At 38.7% G+C, this 27,606-nt stretch overlaps 2 protein-coding genes across 4 annotated transcripts in view; both read left to right on the top strand.

Annotated features, from left to right (window-relative positions):
- The window catches only part of LOC123761761 (uncharacterized), a 32,400-nt gene extending 31,502 nt beyond the window's left edge, over positions 1-898 (top strand). For all 3 annotated transcript variants that reach the window (XM_045747945.2, XM_045747947.2, XM_045747946.2), the window contains exon 14: positions 17-898. In XM_045747945.2, coding sequence (XP_045603901.2) covers positions 17-757 — 741 coding nt within the window. In that variant the 3' untranslated portion in view covers positions 758-898. The remainder of the gene's footprint in view (positions 1-16) is intronic.
- Positions 899-5,517: 4,619 nt separating this feature from the next.
- Positions 5,518-27,606, top strand: part of LOC123761762 (endosome/lysosome-associated apoptosis and autophagy regulator family member 2) — a 40,044-nt gene continuing 17,955 nt past the window's right edge. Inside the window, exons 1-7 of the mRNA XM_045747948.2 lie at positions 5,518-5,923; positions 13,613-13,736; positions 19,287-19,485; positions 21,086-21,233; positions 22,102-22,294; positions 22,518-22,756; positions 23,380-23,515. Of these exons, the coding sequence (XP_045603904.1) occupies positions 5,849-5,923; positions 13,613-13,736; positions 19,287-19,485; positions 21,086-21,233; positions 22,102-22,294; positions 22,518-22,756; positions 23,380-23,515 (1,114 nt within the window). The 5' untranslated portion in view covers positions 5,518-5,848. The remainder of the gene's footprint in view (positions 5,924-13,612; positions 13,737-19,286; positions 19,486-21,085; positions 21,234-22,101; positions 22,295-22,517; positions 22,757-23,379; positions 23,516-27,606) is intronic.

The raw sequence follows: 27,606 nt of genomic DNA, 5'->3' as shown, positions 1-27,606 counted from the left end.
ATAATTTCTTTCTAAGATATGTTCAATGGAATCCCCAAATTTGCAAGAATATATAACACATTCTACAAATCATGAGAAGCAGTTGGTTAAGGAAGCCTTTAAGAAAAGGAGTGAATCTTCAGATGTTAAAATTAATACTGAAAATACAGATGCACAAAAGGACAAGCTAGAGTCTACAGAAACGACAGTCATTAAAGTTGATAAACATAAGAATGCTGAAGATTGCAGCACAATTCAAGATGGATCAGATTCATTTGTGTTTGATTCTGTAAATACCTCTGTTAGTAACTTTGATTCCCTTAATACCTCTGGTAGCAACTTTGATTCTGTTAATACCTCTGTTAGCAACTTTGATTCTGTTAATTTGAGTAGCAACCATAATACTCAAGTAATAACTATAAACTTAGGCAATGTGGGGGAACCAGATACCACAGTGTCAAATTGTGTCACTTCTCGTAATGAAAAAGATCTGTTGTCCCTTAAAGAGCCAATACATTTCAAGCATGAAATTAAAATGGAACAAGATGTGAATGTAACTGCTTCAATTTTAAACCTCAGTATTCCTGAAGAAGGAATCATAGATGTTGCTGCCGCTGAAGAGAAAGCCATAGATAATGTGGGAGGAGACGAGGCTTTAATGACTCTACCACAAGTTGTGGTGTCACAAGATGGTCATCAGTATATTATTGGAATTTCTTCAGGTGAGATGAGCACCAGTCAGAATAGTATCTTTACTATACAGCAAGCAGGACATTAGTAGATCTAAGGGAACAGTCTCATAAATGCAAAATTTGCATTTCAGTTAACCTATTCAGTTAAATTTTTGATGAACTGACATGTAAATCACTTAAGAGCAGGGCAACTATGCAAGATTTTCTTAAGTGCTGTCAACCTTTTTCGTTCGAGAGAGAAATAAAGGTTTCGCTAAATATTCCTTCCCTGACATTACAGAACATTACACATGTAAGGTTTAATCCATTATTATGGTAATTCAGTGGTGTCTACCATATTATAAGTACTCTACAAGTGAACAGCTTTTAATTATTACTGCCACTTTGTGATATCTCTTGTTAATTGTGTGCAGCTATTATATACAGGTATTTATACTGTATTTTATTGTGGAAAATGCCTGAACTGCAGTTGTTCTTTGGCATTAAAGGGAACATTAGTACCCCTAATCAGCCTTGTGACATATTATACCAAGTAATTTGAGGTATTTATAATCAGGTTTCCTAGTATGGAATATCTTATGTTTTTTTTTTTAATTTCCATGAGTATCTTGAGAGCTTCTGCAACGACATGAAACTTAAAATGCTTGCGAGTAGAATATATAGGGCCCGTAATGAAATTGGACAGCAGAATGTAGTCTTGTGGATTAAGTTTTTAAAACCAATTTAAAGCTATCCTTGAGTGGCGTTATGTCTCCATAATGTTATAGTGGAGACTGAGATCTTGGCATACACCCCAATGCCAAGGAATGTACTCAATGGTCTTGCATTGAGTTGAAACTGAAATTTTGCTACAGCTAACATTATCTTAGTTAAAAAGTATCTTGAAGAGGCTAATAATAATCACTTTGAATTTGCTGTGGATGCCTGAGGTGATTACATTATACCATATACAGTATAAAGTTTCATCAGATATTTTATTTCTTTAGGATGATATTGTGCAGTACAGGTGTTTGGTTATCTCAATATATCAAGTTTTTTTAATTGGTATGCATTTTACATTGTATCATCTGACATTGGCATTTTGAGTCTTTTTAGTCGATTGATAAAAATATATAATTACAGGAATTATATTTAATAAATATACAGTATATTAGAAATTGTTATATTCTAGGTTACTGTCTCGACAATGCTTCAACAATATCATTTAAATTTGTTGTTACTTATTCCTTGAGTGTAATGTCTTACACTTGAAATCTTGAAGAATGAATTGTATATACAGGTATTATAGATGGCATTAATAATACTTTTCTGTAAATCAAGTTTAAATATAATTATTTTAATATTAAAATATAGTTCCCAGTCTTGTTTGCATAATTCCCTGACCACCTGTCATTAGAAATATTTTATATGATGGTGGTTGGCAACTTCAGTATGACCAGTTCTTTCTCCAATTCCATACTAACCAGGATCAGTTGGTATCGGCCGTTCCAATCTCAAAGCATAGCTGCTTTGAGAGGGAGTGTGTGCACGCTCTTAACCCTTAACAGTCATATCTGTATGTAACTGATTGAATTTGGGGACATGTGACTGAATTATTTGTGTATGTTCATAATATTTTGAGAAGCTGTGTCATTTAGAATAGCACTTTTTTTATTCTCGGGACTTTAATATTTTTTTTTGTATTGTACTCTTTATTCAAGATTAGACACATTTGGTATGTGATACAATTTTGTTAACATTATGAAAATGGTGTGTGTGTGGGAGGGGTTAGGCATTCTGATGAAGAAGAGAGGTAACAAGGCAATGTTAGTCATTAATTTTATAATGTTTTGAAGATTATTTTATCTGTAATATAAAGGTACATGATCGCCACTTTAAGCTCAGCACATCCCAGGCAGGGTGAGACGTATAGGCAAGTCTCCTTATACACATTTCCTCTGTTCACCTAGCAGTTATTAGGAACCTGGGTGTTAGTCGACTGTTGTGGGTTGCATCCTGGGGCATGATCAAATGCTGCATATCCAGGTATACTCGAATTTCCCACAAACACCGCAAGACACAGCACGAGGAAAATAGCCTGAAGGCTACACATGAAATATGCCGCAAGGCAAAGAAACTAAGAGCCACAAGGCCACTGCAACGAGTGGGCCAGATGGTCCCAGAGTCCAAAAAAAAGGGTTCATGCCCAAACAAGGTAACTACTACTACATTCGAACAAATCCACAAGGGCTCTGACGAGGATTCAATCCTGCGTCTAGGAGCATCCCAGACACTGCCTTAATCGACTGAACTAGGCAGTGTCTGGGATGCTCCCGGACGCAGGTACGAATCCTCGTCACGGTCCTTGTGGATTTGTTCATTTGATGCATCACGTTAGTGTGATTTCTGTGTGTACTACTACATTCATTTACCATTGACAGGGATCAGTGTATAAAATGCCTAGAGTTGCTTTGCATGTGTTGAATACATTATTCAAACAAATGTTTTCGTGTGTACGTTCAGGTATTTGTGGAAAATTTTAGTTTAAATGCACAAAATATGTAATGTTGGCAATTAAATTGGGTCAGATTGTTGGTTACCTACCTAGGAATTGTTTGGAAAACAATGTACATTATGTAGGTTGTCTTATTTCGTAAGAAAATGTATTGTGCATTAAACTTGGATTCTCAATTGAAGTTCATGCCCTCTAATTTTTATAAGATTTGTTAATAATACTGTCCATATAGTACTGTACCTACAAAGCACTATAAGTTTACATTTCTCTGTAGCACTGATTGTTGAATTTTGAATACATTGTCATACATAATAGAAAGAGCTAATTATGAGCAACTGTGATAGTTTAAATATACTATATTGTATACATAGATTTGTTAATTTTATAATGATTCCTTACATGCATAATGCATTAAACTAATATATTAAAAATATAATTAGTTTTTTTTCCTTATACTGTAGTGGTAAACATTGTTAATTTTACAACTTAATTTGTGGGAATAACCCATACGCTGAAGTATTAGGTGAAGAAAAAAAAACAGAAAAAAAAGATAGAATTTACCATAAGCAAAAAAGTGCGTTCACCGTACAGCTACTAGGAGCAGCGAGAACATTCCTACTGGAAAGAGTGGGAAGTGTCCTTAACTAGTCACGGCCCAGCAGGTTCACCATAGCGAAGAAAAATGACCAACTGAAGAAAAGAACGGGAGGGTTGCCTGATGCAAACTGGGATATCCTCCAGTTATAAAAAAAAAGTAGAGTAAGCTAACTAAAACTGAATCGATCCCTCGATAGCTGATAAACCAGATGACGGGGGGGGGGGGAATTTGTCAGCCGCTCAGGATAAAATGGGATCCACTAAAGACCAAGATGCCAGAAGGCCACATGAAACAGTGTGGGGAGGATCTGGAGGGAAGGGAAAGACCAACACACCAGAGTAAGAAAGTGATGTAAGCAAATGTTCCACACAGAATCCCAACCAAACATTAAACTAGACAAGGAAGGAGATCCAAGGAAATGAACAAAGAGATGTTTGAAACTATAATACCTGGAAAACTTGAGACAAAAACCCGGAAGATACGTAGATGCCACCCCCACCAGTGGGGGTTTGTGGAAAAATTGACTGTAGGGACTGGATCTCAGCAAGCTCAATGTTGTCAGATGAAGCGCCCATAAATTCTACATTATCGTACAATATAATACCCTCTATTTTTGTCTCGTTTAATTAAAGGACCAAGACTTCAACACTACTGCTAAATATAAAGAGCACAACTAGCCGACCCCAACATGGTATTCAAAAGATAACTTGATAAACACCTCCAACTGGTTTGATCAACTGGGTTGTGATTCATACGCCAGGCTGTGAGCAGCACCGTCTAACAGCCTTGTTGAACTGACCACCAACCAGGAGGCCTGGTCAGAGACCGGAAACTGGGACATTGATTCTCGGAAGGTAGGTATGTAGGACGGGAACTGGGTTCACTACCACTCAAAGGATAGGTAAGGGATCTGCTACCACTCAGGATGGGTATGGGATCTGCCACCACTCACAGAATGGATGAGACCTGGATCTGGGTATGAGATCCTGGGTCTGGGAATGGATGAGTGGATCTGGGTATGAGATCCACTGTCACTCACAGGATGGTTATGTCATCCATTACTACTTACATATGATGGGTATTGATCCACATGTGATCTACTACTACACACGTGATCAGTATGAGATCCAGTATCACTCACATGACAGATATGAGATCCAGTACCGTTCACAGGAAGGATATGTGGTCCTCTCACAGGCAGGGGTATGTATGGCCAGGGTACATTATAAATAAACCGAACTAAATTAAAAAGCCGTGATCTGCGCTTTAAGGTAGGTTGATTGGACATATAGATGCATATACTTGATATTTTATAATTGCACTTACACATGTTGCTTCTCATTCATTGAGTTACATACACTATAGTTAATGACGTTTACAATAGTATATAATATTTGTGTGCGAACAAGCACACGCCCATATGATGTGATTTAAAATGCAGTAGTTTCCAGTACCCGGACATATTGAACCTATGTGGTGAACCATAGATTATCCTTCATTTCATGAACAGGAATTTGCAAGCTTTTTCACTGGGAAAAGCTAATACAGTTTCCCTAAATATATATAAATACGGCAGGAGTTTGAGATTCGCCCAGAAGGGCTTTGAAAGTACAGTACTGCAGGTGTCCCAGTTGATGACAAGGTACCCGTTCCATTAGTACAACCTCGTGTGGATTGCAGAATGATTCATTGCAAGTTGACCATGAGAAATATAGGGGAGTATGGGAGAGCAGCAGCCGTGGCGACATCGATCCGAGATCAGTCCCGGCGCGCGCACGAGCAGGTTGCCGAACATGTCCCACTGAATATCTCCGCCGCTGTGTCAGAGCCAGTTTCCCGTGCACCGATGAGCAAGGCTTCCCCTCGCTCCTATTATCAGTAGCTACTGCCCTACAGAACTTGAAATACAAAAGGTCAAGACCGCGTGTGAAGAGGGTTTAGGAAACGACCTATTAAGGGGCGTTGTGGGCGATAACGGGGGGAAACAAGTGAGTGTGGCGATGAAGGTGGGCTCTGGGTGCTACCATCTTAAGCGCAGCTGGTGAAGATAGTGAGTTGTAAGGCAGGCATTGGAGGCACTTCGCCATGAGGCTCTTGGGTGTGATAGCTCTCGCCCTCCTGGACTGCACCGGCGCCGACACAGTCAGGACCTGCCAACCGGTAAGTCAGTCCCCAACAACCATCCTCACGAGGCTCCCTCTTTCAGCATGGACAATTTATCACTGTTTACAAATTCAAATTCAGTGTTACATTCACTGTTAACACCATTCTGCCACGATTTCAGCATGGTGCCAATAAGCATTTCAGTGTTCACTACGTAGAAGTGCAGCGCTATTTCCAGAAAGTTGCATTGTGTTGACGTAGGGTTGGTGAGGTGCCATATGCCAGAGGCATGTGCTGAAGAGCCACGCTAGTTCACAAGGGCCATGCTGACATGTTAATGGAGTGGCAGGAAATAGAGTAGATACCCCAGAGATGGAGCATGGAGGCATATCACTCCATATCTACACTGTAACTATCAGGAGAAAGCGTCAATCCAGTACGATTATATAGCTCTTGGAAGGAATCAGGATAAGGATCTGGGATGGGACCGGGGGGGGTGGGTAGAGGAATGATGTCCAACCACTTGGACGGTCGGGGATTGAACGCAGACATGCATGAAGCCAGAATATCTACACTGAGTGGAGGGGCCAGTACAGTACAGTATTAATTATCGCGAGAGTGCCACACACAGGATGAATCTCTGACCTCCATAATAAAATGTTAAGTGTGTGAACTAGAGCACACTAGAACATTACATTTGAGAGTAAATAAACTTGAGCCATTTACAGATTTATTTAAACGAACTCGTAAAACATCTTATTACAAACAATAAAACATCTGAATCCCTTGCTCTATATCCATATTTCGCTTCTAGAACATAAATGACATATATGAGACTAATACATAAGCTGTGTGGTGTGAAGAATAATAATAATAAAAACAGCTCTGAACTGTTTTTATACTATATAATATCCTGTTATATAGTATGATCTAAAATATTTTTTATATTAGCAAAGGACCTAACTTCAATGTATAATAATTTATTGCAAATACACATATATTGTAAAGAAAAAACTTGTAATAATCTCCGCTGAGATCTGATTATATATTTTGCGCCTTCTGTAATCCTTTTTGCGCTACCGCTCACAGAATGAGGCTGGGATGCACAATAAACTACCACTCACAAGATGAGTATGGGGTGCACAATAAACTAACAGTCACAGGATGAGTATGAGATGCATAATAAACTACCATTCACAGAATGAGTATGGGGTGCACATTAAACTACCATTCACAGGATGAGTATGGGGTGCACAATAAACTACCATTCACAGGTTCAGTATGAGGTGCACAATAAACTACCATTCACAGGATGAATATGGGGTGAACAATAAACTACCATTCACAGGATGAGTATGGGGTGCAGATTAAACTACCATTCACAGGATGAGTATGGGGTGCACAATAAACTACCGGTCACAGGACGTATATGAGAAGTACAATAAACAACCACTCACAGGATGAGGATAGGATGCAAGGATGCACAAAAGACTACCGCTGTATGCGGTGCACAATACTTTTTTTTATTTATAATTATTTATTTCCTTACATACAAGAAGGTATATTGGGTTGGGAAAGTCTGTACAATGGGATTTGAGTGTTTTTGCAAAGCCACTAACACGCACATATGCGTATTAGTGGTTTTGCAAGAATGTACCACTTTATCACCACCCTATGTACTTTCACACCCCAATGTACCCTCTTGTACATATATAAATAAATAATAAATAGGAAATGGTCGTATTATCCAACATGGAAATCGAGCCGACCCGCACCTCACTCATCATCCATGCGGGCTCTTCCCTGAGGTGCTGTACAGGTACACACTGCACTTACATCTGAATTATTTGCCTGGTATATTTTTACAGGTGCTGGGGTATAATGTTCCTTGTGTAAAACTACACAACCTGTGATTATATCATACTTTTACTGCTTTTTGCAATTTATCTAATCGTAATTTTAGTTGCGAACTTAATAGGCTATTCCTTTCACAGACTACTATACTTGATTCTACATTTAGCCTTTCTGGAAAGATTGAAAACTTCATGGTATAGAGTAAATTTGATTAATAAACAGTACACGAAGGAATGTTTAACTTTAAACTTTTTTTGTTTACATTTGTTAAAGTGCATTTTTTGCAGTAATTTTAGTATGCATATATACCCATCCCGTGAACGCTAGTGGAAAAGGTTAGAAGCACATATAATGGGCTTAGAAACTGAACCCTAAACTCATTAAGCTAAGAAAGCTACAGCCCGATATAGTTACATATTTAACATATATATCAATAACTTTTTTGTAGCACAGTTTGTTCAAGAACTGGAACAGTCTTTAAACTGAGCAATTTGTATCTGTGGTGAGCCAGTTACATTTTCAATCATACACCCCACACCCATTCAATGGGCGACGGTGGAAAGTTTACAGTCATGTACATACACTACCTACAATAGGTATCTCTGTGAGTCGAGAACGAAACCACCTATAGTACTGAAAGACCCAATCCCCAAATCCAATTTCCATGGCTTGCAAAAGGAGGTGTGATTAGGGCCCGGCGGGAGCGTCTCCCTCGTGCAAGAGCCTATCAAAGGCGAAGAGTAAATACAACAGGTAAGGAGGAGGGGAAACAATCGCGAAATACCTGTTTAAAGTGGTGGAGAGCTGTCTTCTAAGAGGGTGACCCGGCCGGCTGAAAAGGCCAACACAGCCCCGAGCGATATGGAGGTGACTAGGATTCGCCCCTTTTCCCGCACAAACAAACGTGGGAGGCTTTGCTTTTTTTCAGAAAGTATGTCATTACATCACACTATATATATATATATATATATATATATATATATATATATATATATATATATATATATATATATATATATATATATATATATATATATATATATATATATATGCGAACAAGCCTGAATGGTCCCCAGGACAATATGCAACTGAAAACTCACACCCCAGAAGTGACTCGAACCCATACTCCCAGAAGCAAGGGAGCTTCTGGGAGTATGGGTTCGAGTCACTTCTGGGGTGTGAGTTTTCAGTTATATATATATATATATATATATGAGAGAGAGAGAGAGAGAGAGAGAGAGAGAGAGAGAGAGAGAGAGAGAGAGAGAGAGAGAGAGAGAGAGAGAGAGAGAGAGAGAGAGAGAGAGAGAGAGAGAGAGAGAGAGAGAGAGAGAGAGAGAGAGAGAGAGAGAGAGAGAGAGAGAGAGAGAGAGAGAGAGAGAGAGAGAGAGAGAGAGAGAGAGAGTGAGTGAGTGTAACATCCCAGTAGCACTTCAAAGTTCCGCACCTGGCCCAACTCCGTGGACTACCAGTATAGTTGCCACCCGTAGCACTAGACTCTCAACCTTCAATAGTATCATGCTGGAAGTGCCTTTGTCAAGAACATCACTTCATCAACGATCATTCAATCCGAGGCTGACTCGCATCTGGAACTTGTTCGCTCAACAGGTTGATACACGGGAGATCAGGTCAACTGATCACATCAAGGCTCTGGCACAACGCACAGTTGGTTACAGGCTCATCCTGTTCCTTATATGATGGTTACCTAATGTTGTTAATGAATAAAGTCTATTCCTACTGATGCATATAATAGGCTCATGAAATAAATTGGTCTCTAGAAGTAGGTTTCAACTTAGTTGAGGTAGTATGAGAGCTCTTGCTTGCAGTTTCACCAGGTTCCTTATATGATAGTCCCCTATGTAATAGTTTCAAAGTACATTCTCATGAAATAAATGAGTTTCTAGGAGCAGCCTTCAGATGAGCTGAGGTAGGATAACAGCTCTTGCTTGCAATTTCACTTAACACAACAAAATACAAATACAAATATTTATTCAGGTAAAGTACATACATACAAGGTGAAATACAAAAGTTGATGGAGTTATAGATAGAGCTAGTACATACAATGCCTAAAGCCACTATTACGCAAAGCTGATTTTATTGGATGATCCATAGATGTGTGGTTCCTCTTGCATGATAGTATGATGATAGATGGAATTACTGGTGTCAATTTCACGTTGCCTCAGATCTACAAGATCTTGTTGAAGTTCTCGGTGTACTGCTGCTCTCAGATTGCTCATAAAATCAGCAGACTTCTAGAGGTTACTACTGCTCGGCTTAGACTCGGTTACAAGTTTTGCCCGAAACGCATTGCGTAATAGTGGCTTTAGGCATTGTATGTACTAGCTCTATCTATATATCAATCCATTAATGTAACATCACTTGTATGTATATACCTTACCTGAATAAACATCTGAATCTGAATCTGAAGTATCTCTGGGAATTCTCATTATCTGCCGATGTAGACCTGACCAAATGTAAATGTGTCAACAAAATTATTCGCACACCCTCCGTCACTATGTGATGGAGTGCGACAAGATACGTGAATTTAGAGACAATTCTATAACCAATGTTCCAGCGATGTGTAAATATTTCATTCAAAATGATCTGCTACCAGAAATTTTAGCCAATTATCCCCAGTTTGCAAACTGTAGGTAGTATCCAAGTTATTGTAACCTATCCACCGCTGCCCACTGGATGGGGGACGGTGTGCAGGACAAACATATCAATTGTGACACTAGCTCTCCACATATGTCAGTTGCTTAATTTAGAAACTGTACTTGTGGTCGATCTCGAACCCATTGTTGATGTGACGACTTATATTGAATTTTGTAACTAGCTCATCAAGATTGTAACTTGCTTAGCTAAATGAATTGTGGGGTTCAGTCCCTGAGCCCATTATGTGCCTCTGTAACCCTTTCCACTACCGCCCACAAGATGGGTATGGGGTGCATAATAAATGAACTAAACTAACTAAACTACGCAAAAAGAAAAAGAACAAAAAGAGTAGCTATGGGTCTTCTTAATACTAAAATTCGTTTCATCAAACACGATGTGTCCCATTGGCCTTTTTCATGCCATCATCAACATAAAGGGTAAACGTGAAGGTAGCGGTAAGACTTGATCTCCATTATTGTATTATCAACACGTTTAACCCTTATATTATAGTTCCCTTAGATATAAAACATGTTAACTGGCTCTTAAATACATGAATTGCTATTAGGTATTAACATCAAAATGTTTAGACTTTATTGAAGAAAATATTCGTAGGTTATATTCGGTTATACTTAACCATACGTAGGTTATTTCCTACGTAAAATATACGTAGGAAAATTAAAGAATATATACGTTGTTACATCGATACAATTAGAACATTTCACAGAGAGTAAATATTAGCACGGAGAACAATTAGTGTTGGAAACTGTGAATGTCGGTTCACTGGTTCATTATCAGTTTAGTTAGTATGCTACAGGAAGCAACGCAAGATAGTACTGGCGCTACATAATAAACACTATTATTTATATAAATAAATAATATTAATGACTATTTATATAAAGAGATAGATACTCTCTCTTATATAAATCGCCTGTATGTCTTAATTTCTCTTTGTCTTGAGTTGCTTGAACAATCCTCCTTATAAATTCTGCTCCATGTAACACTACTTCTTTACTGTGCCCACTTCTGTGAACTTCATCATGTTCTTTAATGCTGCTAATCTGTATTTTACTTTGTAGTTTTACTTTATAGCTTATTACATTTTTGTAGTTTTACTTTATAGTTCAGTAAAATAATTGTTTACCATTTTGTTTCGCTTGAACTCGGAAATGTACAGCAAGAGGTGCAGCCCACTTCTCGGTGTATATACACAGAGTTCACTTTAGTCCTGGACTTTGTTTAGGACTAATGTAACTCTGTTGGCTTATATTATAGGTATAGGTATAGCTTGCCCTACGAGACCGACCCCTTCCCCTCCCCCCCCCCCAAAAAAAAATCCATCCATTTACAGATCTCCAGTATCAGCTATTGGTAATGGCTCCAAAGAGCCTCCACTTACGGGCAATTCATGCCCGTGCCACCTTTTGGGTGGCTTAATCTTTATCAATCAATCAATCAACAGTTGAGGCCCAACTCCCACACCAGAACACTAGAAGCCTCGCTACGGAACACAGAGCCCTCTCGCCCTCGTTCCAGCTCACCAACCTCGGCCTCGTTTAAGCTCTTGGATCCAGGCTTCGCACAAGCTCTCGGCTACCGGCCACCTTCATCACCACATCCTAACTGATTCCGTCAACAGCACGGAACAAGCATCCTCGTCTCAACCTATCACGACACGTCATACCATTTCTTACATCCAACTGCTGTAACGAAACTATATTAAATAAACATACAAACTACCATACTCTGTCGTACACGTTACTCCCGCCTCGACCCAGCCATATTACCAGACGGACTCAGCCGCCGTCTGACCTAACTGCCCAGGCGGAATCAGCCGCCAGCCAGCCTGCCTCACTTAGTTACTAGTTCATCAATACTGAAACCTAGCTAAAAAAAATTGTGAGTTCAGTTCCTGAGCCCATTATGTCCCCCTGTAATATTTTCCACTATGGCTTACCGGATAGGGATGGGGGTGCATAATAAATGAAACTCGAGTTATTTTATTCAGTTATTTAGTCATTTTATTTTATTTATTTTATAACTAAAACTTGGGAGCTTATGACAGGAAGAGAGATAGAGGGAGAGGAAGCTTGCTATCCAGTACATGTAGCACTGAGCGATGATAAGAGGCCGCCATTCTCAGCAGCGTGTGTTAATAATTTGTCTGTGTAGTAACTGTTACCTAAAATATAGTTTAGTTAGCTCATATTTTATAGTTAAAAGTCTCATGTGGCGCTGATCTGGGTGTGAGAAATACTAATGTAAGTTTACAGTTCGGTAACATTCATATCTGGAAAATCTATCATATATATTGTGTGGTAATATATTAATTAGGTCATGCAAGAGAGTAAAAGCTAATAGAAAAAGATCAAAAACTAATAAAAAAATAAGGAAGATATAGAAAGCTAACGAAGAAGAGATAGGAACCTAATATGGAAGAGATAAAAAGCTAACATGGAAGAGATAGAAAGCTAACATGGAAGAGATAGAAAGTTAACATGGAAGAGATAGAAAGCTAACATGGAAGAGAAAGATAACGAGGAAGAGATTACTAACAAGGAAGACAGTTTATGGTACAATTTATGGTCCTCTGCAAAATTTATGTACCAGAAAGGATTTTTTTTTTAATGCAACAGTTCATTTATGTACGTTTAACCAATAGTTACTATAAGTACTATCATTTTTGCTTGAGTGTACTTGAATTTACTCGAGAGCCATTATCTCAAACGTGGCCTCAACTAGGACAGGAAACCGGCGGTTTGGATGATAGGTTGGTAAAACGACTGAACTAGGAGTTAGATCAGATACATATTCTGCGGTTTGAGGGCCACCATTTTATTAGTGGCCTCGACAGGGACAAGAATCCGGCGGTTTGTCAAGGCTCCCCTTGACAAGTTATGCCTCCCCAGGCATAACTGGCTGACCCCTCACAGTGTTCAAGAGAGAACTGGATAAGCACCTCCAAAGGCAACCCGTTCTCGCAAATTTAATAAGTCAATATTGACTTATTAAATATGTGCATAGGTGACATACTTAACATAATAGATACCCTTAAAAAGATTCATAGAAAACACCGACCTTACCTAACCTTGTTAGTATCTTAAGATAAGTATCTTATTGCTTCGTAATTACAATTATTACTTAACCTATACCTGTAAGGATTATTTATATGACATATTTCCCGGTTAAACCTACACATTTCTTATGTAATTGTTAATGATGTGACGCTTCCATTGACAGGAGGACTTCCACTACGAGTTTACTGAGTGTGATGACGAGGGCGGCCGGTGGAGAGTGAGTGTACCCAGTCCTGATACTTGTGAGGGCGGGGCTCCCAACCCTCCCAAACGCACACGCGACTGTAGTGAGTAACTCATCACCCTCTCATGTTAATACCTCACGTTCTCTCTCTCAGCTATATAGTCGTAATGGCTTGGTGCTTTCCTCTTGATAGTTCCCTTCTCCCTACCCTCTCCCTCTCTTCTGTAACATACGATTATGTTACGTTGTTGGGTAGATTAGATACACAGTGTTCAGTGGGTTTTCATATCTATTTAGTAGTCTTGGTTACAACAGTCGGTTGTTGGCAGTGTCGTAGGCGTTGAGACGGAGCTTGGAACAGAGCAGAGAGCTGAGTGAGGCCGGAATCGCAGAGTTCGATGTGGGTGAGCGTGGCGGTTCTATTGGGAATCGTGTGTCTAAACTCGGTGGGGTCGTAGTCTGCTGTCTGCTCTGTGTCGAAGCCGGAGTGTCTTGGGGTCGATTAGAACTTTTTTTTTGTGAACTGCATACACAGAGTGCTACATTCTTGAGGTTGAAGAGGTGTGGTAATTCCGAAGCGTCTTTACTGAAGTTAACTGAATCACTGTGGAAATTATACTGGTTATTAATTGATTGATGAAGATTAAGCCACCCAAAAGGTGGCACGGACATGAATGAGTGGTGGCCCTTTTGAGCCATTACCAGTATCATTAGCTGATAATGGAGATCTGTGGAGGTGCGACTGCACCTTGCGTGACGGGAGATGTCTCCCGTGGGTTATTAATTGCTTCTCGATTGCTTATATTATTGGACTACACCTCAGCTTCCTCCAATAGGATGGAAGAAGTGTTACCTGTAATTAGGGAAAAGATTTGATTGATGTCATTATTGCTAATGAGAGATTTGCTTCTCTCATTTAGCTAATGAGGTTGGAGCGAGTAAATTGTTTACATAATTTACTTGCTACACTTCTCTCTCTTCTCTCTCTTCTCTCTCTCTCTCTCTCTCTCTCTCTCTCTCTCTCTCTCTCTCTCTCTCTCTCTCTCTCTCTCTCTCTCTCTCTCTCTCTCTCTCTCTCTCTCTCTCTCTCTCTCTCTCTCAAGCAACGTCATTGTTGTTTCTAGTAAAATTGCAACCTAATCTATATTATAAAAGAGAATGTCTGTTTATCTGGTTGTCCGTTCAAGTTGGAAACCGCACGGTTGAGGTTAGCCTCACCCAAATTAGCAGAGGGAATGGTCTGGGGTACGGGATGAACATAGGCTGGTCGGTGTCACCAGAATTCAAAAGGGAACAGCGTGCCAGTGCCACATTCAGACCCCGCCACCACTCCACAACGGTTTTTGGCACTGTCGGCCAGTTACAAAAATAAATATTTTCAAAACAAAATTTCTTATAGTAATATAAGAAATTTAAAACAAAAGTTTTAAAACAAAAGGATCAATGCATAAATGTTCGTAATAAGGCAAATCGGACACTTGGATTTATTAATCGCAGCGTTAGTAACAAGACACCTGGTGTGGTTCTCAAGCTATATCTTGCTCTAGTTAGGCCCCATTTAGATTATGCAGTTCAGTTTTGGTCGCCATATTATAGAATGGATATAAATTCACTTGAACGTGTCCAGCGTAGGATGACTAAGTTAATTCCCCAAATTAGAAATCTTTCATATGAAGAAAGATTAACAAAGCTTAAGTTGCATTCACTGGAAAGGCGAAGAGTTAGGGGTGACATGATAGAGGTTTACAAGTGGATGAATGGACATAACCGGGGGGATATTAATAGGGTATTAAAAGTATCAACACAGGACAGAACACGAAACAATGGATATAAATTGGATAAGTTTAGATTTAGGAAAGACTTGGGTAAATACTGGTTCAGTAACAGGGTTGTTGATTTGTGGAACCAATTGCCGCGTAACATTGTGGAGGTGGGGTCCCTCGATTGTTTCAAGCACGGGTTGGACAAGTATATGAGTGGGATTGGGTGGTTATAGAATAGGAGCTGCCTCGTATGGGCCAATAGGCCTTCTGCAGTTACCTTTGTTCTTATGTTCTTATGTTCTTATATTCACCATTATTTACTGATCTTAGAAAAATTAACAGAAATTTTCCTGCTGTCAATAACCTGTATGCCCGTACTCGCATAAAACCCTTCAGCTTCAAGTTTATAGTTGAAGGTTGTATGTGTTTTACATACAACCTTCAACATACATACATATATAATAGTATATAGAAGGTTGTAACAGAACCCATGAGCACCGCACCAGAAATAAATACAGTTTTGATATTCCAAGAGTACGACTTAATCAAACTAGAAATGCTCTACAAATCAAGGGACCCAGAATGTGGAATGACCTTCCCAACCATGTTAAAGACTGTACCTCTCTCAACCAGTTTAAAATAAAAACGAAGCTCTACCTAATAAATTCCCTGTAACCTTCCTTACCCCTCTATTGTCAACCCATGTCTGTTTTTTTTTTAAACAACGCTGTTTGTCGACCTAATTGTATTTGTGCTGCTTTTTCAGCCATGTTTCCCCCCTTTTTTATCTCTATTTTTATTTGTTCTCAACACATTTTATTCTTTATACTCAATTAGTATTAAGCTTTAGTCATTTAAGTTTTCCATGCCCGAAACGCTTTGCGTAATAGTGGCTTTAGGCATTGTTTGTACTAGCCCTATCTATAAATCCATCATTCTTTGTAAAATCTCTTGTATGTATGTACCTTACCTAAATAAACATTTATTATTTATTTATTTATTTATTTATCAAGCCACGGCCCTTTATTTACCTGAATTACCTGAGGGGTCCTCCCTTTCTATCCCCTTACATCAAGACCTAAGGAATAGCAGCCATCATATGATATACAAATTATAAAGGTCTGATAAAATAGTTTCGTGAGGTAAAATATTATATGCTGGTTTACTTAATGAAATGAGATTTACCTGAGGGCCATCATCTATCTAGTGGCCTCGAGTGGGACAGGAAGCTGTTTTTCCTGATAATTTTTTTCAACTGGATTTTGGACTGCAATAAGGTCTTGTTATTTACGGCTTCGGCGGGTAGGCAGTTCCATGAGTGTATAACCTTGTGGGTGAAAAAGTATGTAACAAGTGTATTATGTCAGTAATATACTTGCTCCAAACTCTCATTAGCTTATGTGCAGCTAATGAGATGGGTCTTGTAACGTACGATTATGTTACGATGTTGGGTAGATTAGATACACAGTGTTTAGTGGATTTTCATATTTATTTAGTAGTCTTGGATACAACAGTGTCGTAGACGTTGAGGCGGAGCTTGGAGCAGAGCAGAGAACTGAGTGAGGCTGGAGTCATGGAGCTCTATGTTGGAGAGCATGGCGGCTCAATGGGGAATCGTGTGTCTAAACTCGATAGGGAGCAAGAGCGTTGTAGCTCGATGCGGTCGTTGTCTGCTCTGTGTCGAAGCTGTAGCATCTTGGGTTGGTTGGAACTGTACACGCCGATTGCTACATTCTTGAGGTTGAAGAGGTGTGGTAACTCCCAAGCGTTTGTACCAAACTTAACTGAATCACTGTGGAAATTGTACTGTTGGCTATTGATTGATAAATATTAAGCCACCCAAGAGGTGGCACGGGCATGAATTGCCCGTAAAGTGTTGGCTATTTGAAAATTGAAATTGAAATGTTTATTCAGGTAAAGTACATACATACAGGGTGTGATACAAATGTTGATGAATTTATAGATAGAGTTAGTACATACAATGCCTAAAGCCACTATTACGCAAAGCGTTTCGGGCTATTCGCGTCTCGATGCTTATATTATTGGACTATACCTCAGCTTCCTCCCATAGGATGGAGAGAATGTTACCTGTAATTAGGGGAAAGATTATAGTTTGCAATTAGTGCTAATTGAGTTTGTCATTAATGTAATGAGAAGTTGGAGCGAGTATATTGTTTACTCGCTACAGTCTGTTAATTCTACTTAGTCCACTAATTATTAATTCATACCTGTTCAAGATGTAACAACTTTATTACAAGTTGTAATAAGCGGAAAAAAGAGACAGTTTCGGTTTGTGTTTCCAGGGTTATGTTCTTAGAACACGAAACAATAGGAATAAATTAGATAAGTTTAGATTAAGGAAAGACTTGGGTAAATACTGGTTCGGTAACAGGGTTGTTGATTTGTGGAACCAACGTAGTGGAGGTGGGCTCCCTCGATTGTTTCAAACATGGGATGGACATGTATATGAGTGGGAATGGGTGGTTATAAATAGGAGCTGCCTCGTATGGGCCAATAGGCCTTCTGCAGTTACCATTGTTCTTATGTTCCCTAATTAGAGTTAACACTGCTTCCCTACCTGCTAGAGGATTGTGAGGTGTGTGAACCGATTATATAAGCAATCGATAAACAAATAATTTATTGTTTTTTGTTCCCAGTAGCTGAGTCTTAAACAACAAATAATTTATTACGGGCTATTCATGCCCGTGCCGCCTCTTGGGTGGCTTAATCTTCATCAATTATCAATCGACACGGGAGACATCTCCCGTCACGCAGGGTGCAGCCGCACCTCCACAGATCTCCAGAATCAGCTCTTGATACTGGTAATGGCTCAAAAGGGCCACCACTTACGGGCTATTCATGCCCGTGCCACCTTTTGGGTGGCTTAATCTTCATCAATCAATCAATCATCAATCGAATAATCATCCAATCTCACCGAAAGAAAAAACGGAAGGCCTTGAAGTTTACACTTAACCCACCAGCTCCGTAACTGCATGGTACAGCCAGCCCTCCGCGGCTGAAATACACCATTGAGACCCTAATCCATCCACAAATCTTTCATAAAGAATAGCACATAGACTAGGGAAGCAGCACATTACTGTGTATACCTAAGCTTGTTAATAAAAAAATAGCCCTGCTACTTGGAACGTTTTGTTCCAAGTAGCTGAACAACAACAACATCTGAAACAACAACAGAACAATCAAAACATGGGAGACATCTCCCGTCACACAGGGTGCAGTCGCACCTCCACAGATCTCCTGTATCATCTATTGATACTGGTAATGGCTCAAAAGGGCCACCACTTACCGGCTATCCATGCCCGTGCCTCCTTTTGGGTGGCTTAATCTTTATCAATCAACAATCAAAAGTCTAATTTCATGAGTGGTTCATTACAGACGCTTGAGAGTTACCACACATTTTCAACATACATCAACAAGAATGTAACACTGGACGTGTCCAGTTCCTACTCTCACAAGATGCTTCAGCCTCAACACAGCAGACTTCGGCCGCATCGAGCTTCCACGCTCTCGTCCCGCAACGAACTCCTCCACTCAGCCCACTTTCACAGCACAACGCTCTACGACTCGCCCAGCATCGGAGCTCCATCCCCTGGCGTCACTCGGCTCTCTGGCCTGGCTTCGTCTCAATTTGTACGACATTGCCAACAAACCGACTGATGTAACCAAGACTACTTAATAAATAATAAAAAAACCACTAAACTCTCTAATCAACCAAACACCTACAGTACGTAATCTTACGTTATAAGTATCTCCTATTTTCTGTTCTACATTGTGGCTTAACATTTGTCTAGGCTTAGACATTAGTCCAGGTAATATGCATGCAAAAATATTCTTAGTGTAATGGTTAATGTAATGACACCTCCTTTCAGGTGTGTCATGTGATCCAGGATGGTTCTTCAACCGATCTGAGCTGGAGTGTGAGCTCTGCCCTAATGGCACCTACTCCCTGGGTGGTGGAGTCAACTTCGACTCCTGGAAGACTCTTCCAAGGGGTTTTAGCTCCTACACTGAGGCCTTCAGATCAAGCTTCAACTTAGGAAGGTGGCGTGGTGATGTGGATTGTAGTGAGTAAGTTAAAGAGACTTGATTTTGATGTTTGACTCTTACAGTCATTGATGGAATTGCGGACAGGGGGGAATAGCCTATACTTGTTTGTGTGTTATTATTATGGATGGATCTCTTGTGGTCCCCGAGCAGTTAGTTTAGCATATTTATTATGCACTGCATACCAATCCTGTGGGCAGTGATGGAAAGGGTTACAGAGGCACATAATGGACTCAGGGAATGAACCCCAACATTCATTTAGCTAAGCATGTTAAAATTTTGATGAGCTAGTTACGGAATTCAGTGCACATCGTGACATCAACAATGTGCTCGACTGACCACAAGTGCAGTCTCTAAATTAAGCAACTACGTATATGTGGAGAACTAGTGTCATAATTGATTGGTTTATCCTCCTCACCACCCCTTAACCAGTGGGCAGCAGTGGAAGGGTTACAGTTACCCAGTTACTTCCTACAGCTAGCAAACTGTGGATATGTGGCTAAAATTTCTGGTAGCATAAATAAATTCTGGATACAGCTTTAGCATAAACATATGGACTTACAGCCTTAGCATAAACATATGGACTCGGGTGGACTCTGTTCCCAAATCCCATTTCCATAGCTGCTTACATAGATATATAAAAACTGTCTTATGCAATGTATCGTCATACAGTGACTCCACTCGAGCTTTTGCAGATAAAAACAATATTGTAAACGTATCCTCCAAAAAACGATAGTAAATATTTATCTGAATTTACCTGAGGAACACCATTTCTAGTGGCCTTGATGGAAAAGGAAACCCCCCCCCCCAAAAAAAAAAAAAAAATCTATTTTTTTCAAAGTTGCTATATATACAATACCTGTACTATCATTTTGAAGGAAGAGTTGAATATGTAATACAGAAAGCTGTTAAGTACAGTACAGTACTAAAGTGTCCTATCCTAACCAACCAGAGGACCCACAAACACAAAACAGGACATTGGCTCCATCACTGTCACAAAATGGTTGTGTCCAGAATGCAAATATGTCATCTGAACATACATTTTAAAAATCAAATCGAATTTCATTAATATTTAAAGTAATGCAAAAGTCCATAAGGCTCAAGGCAGAGCATTTGACATCTTCAGACTTCATGAAGGAGAGGCATGGGACATGCCTCTCTTCAGGGGGTCACTCAGCTGACCCCGATCCTCCCTACAATGCTCTCAATAAAGAAATCATTAATCCTGCAAAGATTAATGAGGCTAGTCCCAAGCGTCTGGCCTCCAAACTCAGACGCAGACATTCTGTTTTACAGATATAGATATTAGAAGTATTTTTCTTTTATTCCCATATTTCAACAGCAATATGATCAAAGAAATGTCTGAATTGATGCACAAACTCTGAAGACATAGCTACATCACAAATATTTTGTGATGCTATTTCATGAGATTGTCATATGTTGGATATACAGTACACTACAGTGCAGTACTTGTATATGTATGCAGTAAATCTCAGTTTGCAATTAATATTGATGCCAGTTGCTCTATTCAAAATAACTGTTGTGTACCATATTTATTATTTCTTTGAGATCCTTAAATAATGACAGTAGTGAAAATAAAGCGTGTGATATGTGTGTGGTACAGGTATGGCTGGCAAGCCAAGGGTGACGTGCTGGCCAGTGAGGGTGGACAGTGTGCGGCTGTCCTGGTTTTTACTGTGAAACTCGTCAAACCTGGAGCTGTACACTACACCTATCAATACACTGATGAGGATATCATCTTTGAATTTCAGGTTAGTAAGCAAGTAAAATATTTTATATACTGAACTTTAATAAATTTCATCACATTATAATTGCATTGCAATACACTGTAGGGTAATGTTTTAAAAAGAGCTGGAGAGAGCTCTCTTAGCTTATGTCCTACTGACAATAATAATAATAATAATAATCCTCTTGTGTAGAAAAAAAGTCTGTCATTTCATTGACTATGTGTAATTAAGGTACAGTACTCTGAAATTGTATCACTTTTAATGCAGCTTGTGCATGATCTGATAACCCAGAGGGCAGTTGAGTGTGGCTTGCAAAGTCCCTCTTCTGGCCAAAGGATGGGAAACAAACTAATAGTTCCTTGGGGGTGGAGGGGCACAAAGCCCATTCCCTAACAGTTTTACTCTTACTTTTGGAGATTCAAGCGAACACCATAAACGTAACCCTAGAGTTTAGAAAATGAAATATTGGGTTTATAATACACCAATACCTTGTTGCAGTCATATGCATTATAGGCTGTTCTTCTCAAATAGTCATGCTTTTATCTCTCTCATGGTTCTATCTTTAACTATATACATTGAATAAACATGGGACAGTGCTCAAATAAGTTGTGTTCTGCAGTTGTATCACATTAATTACACCACTGCATTAATTGAAATCTATATAAATTTATACATTTTATGTAGGACATTAAGTTTTTGGAGCATAAACTTTATTACATATTTTTGTACACAATTATTGATTATGTATTTTTGTATATATTATGATTAATGAATTAACAGTTTTATAATACATTTCAAGCATTGCAGCTAAATAAGCCATATATTTTGTATTGAGCTTCAGAATGACTGAAACGACCAAGTTTATAAGGTTATATAAATGTTCAACATACAGGCTCAAGATGAAGAATGCCAGAGCATTGATGATGCCGATGCCTACAAGTGGCCACCACTCACCCGGGAAGGCCAGTGGCAGACCCGAAGTATGGAACTGAAGCCTGGTCTCAATGTTTTACACTGGAAGACAATTGGAATTGAAACACGTTTCTCCTCCAGACCTGTTTTGATCAAGAGCATTCAGATCAGTGGTAAGTGTGTAGAGCAGATACTGCAAAATTAGAATAAATGTAGAAATATACAGTACTGTAGTCTTTAAACAATAAAAAGCATGATCCTACAACAAAAACCTGTGGGAGAAATATTGAAATTAATTTAGGTTGGTTTTACATATAGAATGCTGGAGTATACTACATATGCAATATACCACATACTGTATTCCTATTACTGAAATCTTTCTTTCTCTCATAACAGGTGTTGCTCATTCATCTGAGTGTAGCCCATGTCCTGCAGGCACTTTCAGTGGGCCCGGAGCCCATGAGTGCACAGAGTGTGATGAAGGTTCCTACTCTCCTCGGGGTTCCTCTGTATGTCTGCCTTGTGACCCTGTTAAACAGTATGCTCCAAAAGGCTCTGCAGTTTGTCTTCCACGCCCCCCATGCACATCACAAGATTATTATGAGATTGATTCGGCTTGTGATGAAAAAAATGAGGTATGCAATGCAATAATACAAATATGTTCATGAATACATATAGTGGCATCTAATAGTGTTACTGTACTTCATTAGGTATATTAAAAACACTGTTGAGTTTTAATATCCAACTAGTTGCCCTCAGGTAAATTCAGTTGTAAAATAGAGGAAAGAAACAAGAAATAATGCTACTCATACTTTTGTTATAGATGTATTTAATGGTCAGTTGTTTTGTCACCAACTGACCATTTACATAAATTAAAAAGAAGTAACATACAGGCAATAAAGTCATCATTAGTGACTCAAGATTTTATGTGAATTTATTCATTGCCTTTGGAAAACATTGTATGGTCAAGTCCATATAAAATTTGTCCCTCCTTGTCTCATAAATGAAATGTAGAAAATGTTGGTAGGAGAAAAGCACACAAAAACTGTATTGGAGGGGACCTACATTCCCTCCAATGCGTTATGTGTGGTTTCCTCTGAGGCTATGGGTCCCCCTTCTTCCAGCCAGAGGTGGTACTCCCTTCCCTTTATAAATGTAGATGTGTATAGTGGTGTACTTATTATGTATATTTTTGAAATGTGATATAATGGTCTATGGTCTATCACATTCATTTAATCTTTTACTTTGGTTTTCCCAGACTCGTGCTGTGTACAAGTGGGTGGAGCCCAGGGTATGCAGAGAGCAAGTGAAGGGTTCGGTGTCATTACCCCCATCAGGAGAAGTCAAGACATGCCCACCGTGTAATCTAGGAATGCATTACACCACTGGATTAGGTACAGTCAATGCACTGTTTTGAGTCTTATGTAATATTAACTTTATTTATTTATTTATTTATTTATGCATATACAAGAATGTACATAAGGAATGTGAGGATACAATTATGGTAATTACAGTCTTGTAAAGCCACTAGCACGCGCAGCGTTTCGGGCAGGTCCTTAATCTAAGAAAATTTTAAGGAGGTAAATACTTGCAAAATTTATAGACAAAAAAATGATAACAGATTACATGGAATGAAAAAAAAAAAAAAAAAGATGAGAGAAAATTATAGGTACAGTATATTAAAGCACATAGGTAGCTATGATTGATTGCAATGACAGCTTAAAATGGTAGTTGACAACAAATTGGTAGGCACAATACAGCAGAAACAATAAAAGATTGATTGCAATGACAGCTTGAATGGTAGTTGACAAAAATTGGTAGTCACAATACAGCATATGGCTAGCACATAAAAGAAGACAGCAATGAACACAATGATAAGGTTGTTTGATATTACATAAAAATTAGGAGATTGGGTACCACTAGGTACAGAGCAAATTTAAAACTCAGTGTAGGAAACTAAATAGATGAAGTTAGGTACTTTTTGGTTTTGCTTTTAAATAAGGCAAAAGTTTTACAGTTTTTCAATTCACTAGGGAGTGAGTTCCATAGACTAGGTCCCTTAATTTGCATAGAGTGTTTACACAGATTAAGTTTGACCCTGGGGATATCAAAGAGATATTTATTTCTGGTGTGGTGATAATGGGTCCTATTACATCTGTCCAGGGAGAGTTTCAGAGCATGGTTTGCATTTAAGAACAGGGTTTTGTAAATGTAGTTGACACAAGAGAATGTGTGGAGGGAGTTAATATTTAGCAAGTTTAGAGATTTAAACAAGGGAGCTGAGTGTTGTCTGAAAGCAGAGTTTGTTATTATTCTGATAGCAGATTTTTGCTGTGTGATGATGGGCTTAAGGTGGTTTGCAGTGGTAGACCCCCATGCACAGATACCATAATTAAGATAGGGGTAGATTAGTGCATAATATAGTGAGAGGAGAGCAGAGTTAGGAACATAATATCTGATTTTGGAGAGTATACCAACTGTCTTAGAGACTTTCTTAGTTATGTGTTGAATGTGGGTGCTGAAGTTGAGTCTCTTGTCTAGGAATAGGCCAAGAAACTTGCCATCATTTTTATTACTGATGTTAATGTTGTCTATCTGTAGCTGAATTGCATTTGATGATTTGCTTCCAAATAAGATGTAGTAAGTCTTTTCGATGTTTAATGTTAGTTTGTTCGTTGACATCCATAAGTGGACTTTTTTTAATTCATTATTCACAACATTATTTAGTGTATGTGGGTTGAGGTTTGAGTAGATAAGGGTAGTATCGTCAGCAAACAATATAGGTTTGAGAATATTAGAGACATTAGGCAGATCGTTTATATATATAAGAAATAGAAGAGGTCCTAAGATGCTGCCCTGTGGCACTCCAACGGTAATTGGTAGAGTGGAAGAAGTTGTATCATTGATGGTTACATATTGGTGTCTGTCACTAAGATAGGATCGGATGTAGTCAAGGGCAAGGCCTCGGATTCCATAATGCTGGAGTTTAAATAAGAGGTAGTTGTGATTAACAGTATCAAAGGCTTTTCTTAGGTCAATGAAGAGTCCAATCGGAAACTCATTTTTGTCAAGGGCTGAGTAGATAATGTCAAGGAGACTAATGATTGCATCATTGGTACTCTTTTGGGACTGGAAGCCAAACTGGCAGGGGCTGAGTATGTCGAATTTTACGAGGTAGGAATAGAGCTGTTTGTAAATAATTTTTTCAAATATTTTTGATAGAATGGGTAGATTTGATATTGGTCTATAATTGTTTATGTCCGCCGGATTGCCTCCTTTATGGACTGGCGTTACTCTTGCTTTTTTGAGGATATCAGGGAAGGTGTGACACTCTATAGATTTGTTGAACAGTAGTGCTATGGGTGGGGCAAGGGCATGGGAGGCTCTCTTGTACACAATGGACGGAATTTCACTGGTGTTCCCTGCCTTGGTTTTTAGAGAGTGTATGATGGACACAACATCTGCCGGGCTGATTGGTGAAAGGAGAAGAGAGTTTGGATAGCTGCCTGAGAGATATGTGTTAATATGTGTCTGAGTCTGTGGGATTTTACTGGCAAGATTAGCACCAACCGATGAAAAGAAACTATTAAATTCATTTGCCATTTCTAAATCAGTTGACGGTATATCCCCATCCTTGTAGAGTTTTATTTGGTTATGTGAGTGTTGTTTAGTTCCTAGGATACTAGAGATAGTTTTCCAAGTGTTTTTCATGTTGCCTTTTGCTTCATTGAATCTATTCACATAATATGCAAGTTTTGCCTTTCTTATGATACTGGTAAGCATTGATGAGTACCTTTTAGCTACTTCCTTTGAAACTAGGCCAATCCTAACTTTCTTTTCATATTCATGTTTCTTGTTGATTGAGTTGAGAATGCCACTTGTGAGCCATGGATTGTTTAATCTTTTGTCAGTTACTTGCTTTGTAAGAAGGGGACAATGAAGGTTGTAGAGGCTTAGAGTTTTGGAGAGGAAGAGGTTAGCTAATGAATTTATATCATGGGTATTATTGAATTCAGAATCCCAGTTAATATTGTGAAGTGCCTCTGTAAGATTGTCTAAAGCTGATTCACTGTGTAGCCTAAATGAAAGTTTCTTGCTTTTTGGTGGTGTTATGTCCATGTTCGCTATGAGAAAGGTAGGATAGTGGTCAGTTGTTCTGTCGTAGATTATACCAGATACAAGGGGAGCTGTTATGTTTGTCCATATGTGGTCCAAGGTAGTGGCTGATGTTTGAGTGACTCGGGTAGGTTTGGTGATTGTGGGGATTAGCATACAGGAGTTCATGCTGTTAAGGAAATAGTCAACTTGAGAGCAGTTTTGTTGACCCAGGTCAATATTAAAGTCTCCTCCCAGAATGATGTGGTTTTTGTTGAGATTGTTGTTTATAATAAGATTCCTTAGGTTGTCTGAGAAAGAAGCTATGTTAGTATTAGGAAATCTATAGATGGCTCCAATAGTCAAAGAGGATTTAAGGGATTTAATTGTAAACTGAGCACAAAAGTATATTCACAGTAGTCATCTCTGTCACTAATAACACTGTTGCAGATAAATGTATCTCGGTAATATATAGCTGTGCCACCACCTTTTTTATTAGGCCTACAGTTATGAATGGCTTTATAACCAGCTAAGTTGTAGAGTTGGGTATAGTCTTTATTTAGCCAAGTTTCTGTTAAAATAATGAACGATAGGTTAGTACCTAGTGCTGTGAGTAGTGCATTTAAATCGTCAAAATGTTTACCAAGTGATCTAACATTTTGGTTATAAACTGATAGATAGGTGCTATTTTGGAGTTTGTTTTTAGCCTGGTGTGCTGTGAAATACTTACAATAATGATGAGCAATGTGCTGGTTGGTATAGATATGAGACAGAAGATTTTGATCAGGATCAATATCAGTGTGCATAGAGATGCAGAGGGATCACGATACAAGATACACGATAAAGCAAAACACAAGAATAAGAGCAGATACAATAAAATAGTAACAATTTAGAAGTAAAATAAAGATCCAATAGATAGCCAGGGAGGACACAGAGGTTACATAAAATAAAACACAAAAAATCAGTAGAGACTGACAATATAAATGTAAAATAAAAAATAATAAGAAAAATAATAATCATAAAAAAATTATCTTGAAGATAATTAGCTTAGTAATGGTTAATTAACAGGGTAATAAAAAGCCCTAGGTTTAGTGACAAGGGGATTAACTAAGAACAAATAATTAAGAGTATAAAACAGGCAAAGATGACAAACAAAAAATAAAGTAAAAATTAAAATAAAAATAAAAATAAACACCTTTGGAAAGGAAAGGCAGAGCTTAAGTACACTTTGGTTGTATGTGAGACTACAAATTATGTTCTGGTTATTCAGCTGATATCCCACAGTCATCCAGGAAAGAAGTGAGGTGTGCTTCAGTGGTTATGACATAAGTTTTTCCAGAGTCAGTCTTCCTAGCTATTATTTTACCATCGCGCACAAAACAATGTTTAA

The sequence above is a fragment of the Procambarus clarkii genome, chromosome 24 (assembly GCF_040958095.1).
Source record: "Procambarus clarkii isolate CNS0578487 chromosome 24, FALCON_Pclarkii_2.0, whole genome shotgun sequence".
NCBI classification, from domain to species: Eukaryota; Metazoa; Arthropoda; class Malacostraca; order Decapoda; family Cambaridae; genus Procambarus; species Procambarus clarkii.
This window is presented reverse-complemented; position numbering and strand designations above follow the sequence as displayed.